Source organism: Montipora capricornis, chromosome 14 (assembly GCF_036669925.1).
Source record: "Montipora capricornis isolate CH-2021 chromosome 14, ASM3666992v2, whole genome shotgun sequence".
Lineage (NCBI taxonomy): Eukaryota > Metazoa > Cnidaria > Anthozoa > Scleractinia > Acroporidae > Montipora > Montipora capricornis.
Genome location: NC_090896.1, coordinates 43326700 through 43334648, shown reverse-complemented (window position 1 = coordinate 43334648; position 7949 = coordinate 43326700). Strand labels below are relative to the sequence as shown.

At 38.5% G+C, this 7949-nt stretch overlaps 1 protein-coding gene across 1 annotated transcript in view; it reads right to left on the bottom strand.

Annotated features, from left to right (window-relative positions):
- Positions 1 to 1084: 1084 nt before the first annotated feature.
- LOC138033217 (uncharacterized) overlaps positions 1085 to 7949 on the bottom strand; it is a 12040-nt gene continuing 5175 nt past the window's right edge. The window contains exons 4-5 of the mRNA XM_068880980.1: positions 5475 to 5888; positions 1085 to 1844 (exon numbers count right to left, since the gene is read on the bottom strand). Of these exons, the coding sequence (XP_068737081.1) occupies positions 1827 to 1844; positions 5475 to 5888 (432 nt within the window). The 3' untranslated portion in view covers positions 1085 to 1826. The remainder of the gene's footprint in view (positions 1845 to 5474; positions 5889 to 7949) is intronic.

Below are 7949 nucleotides of genomic sequence, written 5' to 3'. Positions count from 1 at the left end.
GTTGAAAAAGCTTCCGCTGACCAATTTACTCGTCATGTTTTGACCAACCATCTCGATGAGCCTTTCCAGTCAGTATTACAAGGCTTTCCACTTAACTGAAAGTCCCGAAACTTTTCGGGGCATTTTTGGGTGCCACAGTTCCTTTTGTATCTCAAGAACGGAGTGGATTTAAGTCGCCAAACGTCACAGACATAGTTCTTTTAGTTAGCCCCAGGGGCCCGTTTCTCGAAAGTCCCGAAAAGTGTTCGGGCCCGAAAAACCATTTGTGAAACTGCCAACCGCTTGTTTTGGAAAGGCGATATTTTAACATGTTTTCAAGGAAACGAAGATGGCCCGTAAAGTTTCGGGACTTTCGAGAAACGGGCCCCTGCTCTCTAGACTCTCCACCAGTTTTGGAATCAGGGGTACAGTGTTGTAAGTCTTCACCTCGCAGTCTGGATCGGGGCGTCCCTCAGGGTTCCGTCGTGGGGCAGTTACTCTATTTATCATACACATCCCCCATATGCAAGATATTCAGACGTCGTGACATCCAATACCATCTCTACGCGGATGACTCGCAGTTGTATGTCTCCTTCAAGACGTTATCGTTCAATGATCTTTTGAACTCTGCGTAAGAGCCATCGATACTTGGATGTTGTAAAATGGCCTAAAACTCAATCAAGAGCAGCTTGTTTTCACCTCGAAGTTCCGTGTTGCACCTGAACCGGACTCTGTTGCTGTTGTTGATGAACTGATTACACCGGAGCCTAGTGCAAGAAATCTGGGGGTAATCAGTGGCAAAAAGTATATATTCTGGTAAAAATTGAGGCTAAAATTTTTTTGGGGTTCACACACTCAAGGTCAAGGTCTGGATCCGCCTTTGGTAATCTAAGATACACATTTGTCCTTGAATGACCATATTGTAAAACTTCTCACTTTCATCTTAGAAACATATATTAGCAAAATCAGAAGATTCCTAACAAAGGCGTCTACGGAAATCTTAACACATGCTTTTGTGGGCTCTTGTCAGCTCAAAACTGGACAGAATACTGGCACGGCCTGCTCGCGTCGTTTCTTTCGCCAGAAAATATGATCACAATACACCTGTACTTCAAAGTTTCCATTGTTTACCGATTCAATCTAGAATAATTTTTAAGATTTTACTCTTTAGTCTACAAAGCACTTAACTCTAAACGGACGCTTATGTCTACTTCGCAGAACTTTCTTGCAGTGAGTCGAACTTGCACCAAGTCGTATGGTGATCGCGTGTTTTCAGTCACCAGCCCGAAACTGCGGAGCCAGCTTCCATTGAATATAAGACAATCCAGTACCGCGGGCAGTTTTAAGAAGGGCTGGTTGGGAGTACTTGATACATGTACCTTTTAAGAAACAGGTTTTTATGTTAAGCATTTTAGTCACTTATTAACATAGAAATATTGTAAATCACCTAGGGCAAGTATTGTTTAGGCGCTATAGGAATAAATTGTATCATTATATATTATATTATTATTATTATGACAACATCTATAGAATCTAATTGTTTTACATAATAAAAATTAAAGTTCTTGGAGATGAGGTAAGCTAAACATGTGTTATCTAATAGATCACAGGTGAGAACCAATCAAAATGTGTTCATTATTACAACGATGAACTTTGATTGCCTGGGTGAAAGTAGTCACCCAGACAATCAAATTCCATCGAGGTATGAAACTCAGGACTGGGTTCAAACTATTTCCTATTTTGTACATGCATTATTGAGCTTATTACTAATAAATTTAAAATGCCAACAACGCAAGGTACTACACCACACTAAAATGTCTATGTTAAGATGAATGTAGTGTCTTTCTTCAGGTCTTTACAGGAAACTGTAGAGAAAATAAGAAGAGAAGATAAAGATTAGGGAGTACAAAAGATCACTGCATATAATAATAATAATTAGTATCACCCAACTAGTGAACTAATGCAAATCCTGCATTTTGATTGGCTACGCTACTAGAGGACTATTGGTAATAGTCCTTGACTAGCGAAAAGCGTGACGCTTTCTGTCGTTTTATTCCTAAATAAATGTTTCTTCAACTTGCATTTGCTAACTTTTTTATTCCCTTTTCTGTCCGACTAGTTGGGGATACTAAAACAATTAGACCCTTCGCCCTCAAGGGCCACGGGTCTAATTGTTAATTAGTAGTAATAATAAATATGTATCTTAAAACAGTGGATAGTATTGAAGGCGCGCTCTGATTGGCTACTCAATGTCCGAATATCCTTTGCTAATCACATCCGCGGGATTTGCGGCCTAAAATATTACTGCTGGAAAAAATGAGTTGAAATCATCTTTTTGTGCTATATTATAAATAGTCACCGAGTTAGTATATACTAAAAACAACTACATGTATTCACCTCAGTGTCGGTGGCTAGTGATGAATATTTACCACGCCGCCTCTTAACAGCTCCGTAAATATCCACCACTAGCCACCTCCACTTCAGTGAATAGTACTGTAACAGTGTTGTTAATAATAATAATAATTATAATAATAATATAATAATATAATAATAATAATAATAACAATTATTATTATTATTATTATTATTATTATTATTATTATTATCATCACTATAATCATGCAGTTGAGGTAAAGCAAATGTAAATTTCGAAGTAACTGAATTTTGTTGTGTCTATGAACAAATTATTTGAAATCCCGATGCCATATGTTTGCACAATACTCGAACTTGGGGCTTCAACAGAACTTAGTATTCAATGCCAGAACTACAACTCTAACTGTATGACCTTATGCAACCTACAGCATGACAATGCATTCGGTGTGGCATTGAAGTGCGAAAGGGGTAGCACTAATTTGGTTTTAGCCAGTACTGGCTTACACATAGCTGCTGTCAGTCAATTTTTCTGAGTTATATACTATACTACTTTCCAGTCGTTTTGGGAGTGTGGTTAACATCCTCCTCCCAACGAGGATCACTGGTTAGCGTTGTTTGTCCGTGACGTAGAACCCGTTTCAATTGGATTTTGTACTTGGCAGGCAAGCGACTTTCTGATTGGTGGAAAATACAATTATTGGCTGGACCAGTGATCCAGCCGTGGTGTGCGCTGAGGAACACGGGCACAAAAAAACGGCTGGTCAATCGAGCCTGGCATAGTCCGTAACTCTTCATTTTTAAATTGCTTCTGGATCACCGCAGTGGCATAAAAATCGATCAAATTTTAAAAGAAAAATTAGCCACACTCATTAATATCGAAGTTCATCTAAGATGCGAGAGGAAATTTTGAAAACGTCGGCCCGACATTTTCAACTTGGCAATTATTTCATTTTAATCTTGGCTATGCGTAACTAAGAACACTTACAGTGTAAGAATGGTTTCTGTGAGCTAAAATAGCCGTTTTGAAGAAACTTTAGTCATCAAATTTTGTTTGCCATCAGTAAACAGGTCTTTCTTTGCTTTCCAGATTTTTACTTATAATCCATGACACGGCCCATTTAAGACACACCCAAGGCCTGATCGTACATTCTTAATTTTAGGGACATGGCGACCAAAGTTCAATATCAATGAAAAACATATTAAATGCAGTTTTAAACTTTTCCAAATGGTCTTAATAGTACAAGTGTTGCTAATATTTTTTAAAATACAACCAACCACACTTTTGAGTTTAAGGAACATGTTTTAATGTTTCAAACAAGTATCATCATCAGCCACAGTGAGTGTAACATTAAAATTTTTACAAGATAATCCATTTACTGTTAAAGAATTAAATATTTCACTGGAAATGGTGTATTGAAACATAGAACGATTCGGCCATAAACCATGGCCTTCATCAGCTAATGCTGGAGGTCACGTGACCTGGACAGATCACGTGACTATCAATACAATGATTCTTTGTAGCTTAAATGTTCATTACAAGCATATGAATTCAAACTAACGAATATTATTATTAATAGAAAACACAACTGACATAACGGTAAAAGTTTAAAAGTGCAGTTCGGGTTCAAACCCGAACTCAACAAACAAGTTCATCACGTTCGTTTAGCATTACACTTTTAAACTTTTATCGTAATGACAGTTGTGTTTTCTATAATATTATTGGTTAGTTTGAATTTACATGTATATGCTTGTAACGAACATTTAGGGCGCATTCGATTGACCCTATTCCGTAATAAGAATACGTGGAGTGATGATTAAAACGGTATGTTTGGCGCGTTTCGAAGCAGCAAGGATAATAAAGGGAATTTATTGCCGAGAGGAAATAAACGGATTTATGCGGAGTGTGACATGCTTAGTTATTTCCCGTGATGCACTGTTGGGGCATTCCTGTCATCCAGGAATTTCTCTTGATCTTATCCAGTGCAGAAGTTAAGCGTAGGGCTCTTTCACTTACTCATTCAAGGAATTCAAGATCATTTTTCATATTTGGGTATTTCTTAGGTTACCATCATTGCTGATTTTAAATAAACAGCCTAGCCCAACAGGGCTTGGCCAAAATATGCCAAACATATTTCGTATTGGTATCCGTGTTCCAGCAAACAGAGCTCGCCCAAAGCAACGCCTTGCCAACAATATCAGTCTTTATGCATGGAGCATGAAGCATAAAAATATGTTTAAAATAGCATTTTAGCAGATCTTTGACAATTTTAATGTGAATCTCCGTAAAAACGAAGGATTTCTAATTTAAATTCCAGGTATTCCTATTCCGGAATACGGTCAATTGAACGCACCCTTAATCTACAAAGAATCATCGTATATGGATTATCTTGTAAAAATTTTAATGTTACAGTCACTATGGCTGATGATGATGTTTGAAACATTGAAACATGTCCACTCAAAAGAGTGGTTTTATTTTTAAAAATACTAGTTTGAAACTAAAGTGTTTCTTGCTGCTGTTTATTCCTAAGAAATTATTGTACAGAACTACGAGCAAATGAGCAAATTGCACAAAGCCCTGTAAAAGATAAATAAAACCAATTAGTATTATACTAAAACAGTGGATAGCGTTGAACGTGGGCGTTGATTGGCTCGTCAAACTCCGAATATCCTGTGCTATTTACCTCCAAGCAACTCAGGAAAAAATGGTGTCCCGATTTGCATCCGTGACAAGTGAAGAAAACATCCAGGCAAATTAATTTTTTGTGCTGTATATAATCGCACTGTTTTAGTATATACTAAAACAACTATTCACCTCAGTGTCGGTTGCATTGGATATTTACCTTGCCGCTTTGCGGCTTGGTAAATATCCACCGCTAGCCACCTCCACTTCGGTGAATAGTTGTTAACTATAGACTGTATTCATAAATGGCGACCAAGAAATTATTCTTTTGTCTTCATGCTAATCATCCTCACTAGCCTTGTTACCACGGACAAAATTCGAAAGAACGTTTGCTCCAAATTGAGGCTAGAGAGGATGATTAGCACAATTTCTTGGCCGCCATTTATGAATACGGTCTATACTGCAAAATTCTTCCTGAAAACACAGAAAACAGCATACTTACATGCTGGTCTCCATTGTATGGCGGGGGAACCAGTGACTGATTTTCTGGTGCTTCCATCCCTTGCATGGCAGGGCTCACCGTTACAAACTGAGGTTGTCCTGCCTCTCTGTTGTAGAACATGGGCAACTGACTTCCTTCAGCTCCATGGACCATTTGAGGTTGCATCCCAGTCTGAGGTACCATGACCGTTTGTGACGGTCCACCTCCAGCCCCAGTTGTGGATAAGTGATACGTTTGAGGCTGGACCATCCCAACAGCTGGCATATGTACAATTTGAGGATGACCACCTGGCACAGTGACAACACCACCAGCCTGCTGCATGGGAAAAGCCACTGGGACCCCACCAGCACCTTGTCCCATGACATAACTGCCCATTACCGCTCCTTGTCCACTCATGTACACGACAGAGGTCGGCTACAATGAAAACACCAAATGTTCAGAAGTCATAAAAGTAGCTTGGAAAAAAAATAAATAAAAGAGAAAGTTGCCATCCAAACTAAAACTATTCATGATTTCCAAAGAGAACTATCTTTATCACAAGCATTTCACCTCATTTTACACTCATATTTTATGTGTTCACTATTAATTTAACTTATTAAAAATGGTTATTTCATTAAGTTTCATTTTCTACATCAAATAAAATTGTTACTTCATGGAAATATGATAGGAAACATTAAAAATTCCATGACCAAAAACATTTTAGCTGTATGATATTACAGCAGCTTATTTACCATGCTTTTATCTTTACGAAAAACGGGCACGCTGTGCTCTACATCTTGGTTAAACCATCCAGCACCCAGCAAAGTCCCCTTAACTTTAACTTTAACAACACTGAAGGGTTGTGAGACAGGGCCTAAGGTTTATAGTCCTTATCCAAAAAGGCTTGAAAGTCCAACAATCTGCAGAAACAAATTTATTACTGTACAAAGGAAGCACTCTCTCCTCAGTTATTTTAAGACCCTGAGTGTTGCTCATGCCTGTAGTTAATAAAACAAGGAATGACCTAGAATGAGCTACAACGGTATCTAAAATGATCTAAAATGTAACCTAAAATGATCTAAAATGACGCAAAATGATCTAAAATACGGCAGCACTTTTCCACGGGTGGCGGGTGGTGGGTAACAAGGAAGAGATGAATGATGAATTTTAGGTAATTGTGAAGAAGAGCTCCCCAAAAACCCTGTCGGCCGACAGTTAACCGACAGTCGGCCGACAGGATTTTTGGGGAGCTCTTCTTCACAATTACCGAATTTTATAAAGTTAAGCCCCTGAGAACGTACATGTAGCACTTCTGTAAACAAGTTGTTGTATAACTCTCTTTATTCTCCTACGCGTTTCATGTGACTAACTCACACTTCATCTGGGTACAGAATACATTTTTTGCATTCCCTGGCAAGCAAATTGCTCCATATATGCACATTCATGCGAAAGGATAAGCTAACTATCGGTCTGTTTGCTGCACTGTGTACCGCCACGTATGACCAAAATACGGGAACTGGGGAGGAGTGGTAACTTTCAAATTTTGGAAACCTTTGGGCAAGATGTGTTTCTTTTCTGTATAATCTGCAGCAGTTTGAAGTTCGTCGATTTGACAGAAAGTTATTGAGATTTTATAACATCGACACCCAAAGAGTCAGAGCAGAAATATTTGGAAATAGTTAGGCCACTGAAAACATGTCAAAAATGGATAATTTTTCTACTCTTATTTGAATTAACTGTTACTCCTAAGAGATTGAAATATAATTTTTCATAGACCTCACTCATTTCAACGATCTTGCTATAGTTGCCTGATTTGCGATCCTAAATGACCAAGAGAATGTAAAACCTTTCGTGGGAAAACCAAAACGAGGAAACAACTGTTCGGAGCTTAAGTACAAAAAGACACCATAGAGTAGGGGAGAGATGTCAGCAGTGATGGCCGTCACATTTTTCTACAGGTCAGGCACATGATGCCTAATCCATTTTCTTCCAAAATCTCTTTTCAACAGAATTTTTGTTTAAAAAAATTGAGTGCAATTTTAAAAATTAGCAGTATAACTCCACGAGATACCACCATTACCAACCAAACAGCAAAATACGCATTCCAAGTGAGAGTGTCTAATCAGCGTGGGTGGGTGGTTTGTGGGTCCATAACCTAACCCTAACCCTAATCCTTTTTTATCAATGACTGGAAATCCTCGAAACAGACAAGACCTAAGACCTAAGGCAAATTTGGACTGAGCACTGAGGGAGCTAACATATATCTTTTTTTATCTTCAAACAAACAGTCGACCCACCACCCACGATCCACCCACACACGCGATTTAGCCTCACCCATTCCAAGTGTGTCACACGCCTGCAAGTCATGAATATGTTGGTCACACACATACACTGGAAAATTTCCCATGCATAACTTACAATGCAGGCCAATTGTTTTGTAACCATTGACGTAAAAAATGATTGCAATCTCGACACAAAAACGCTCCATTCAACAGC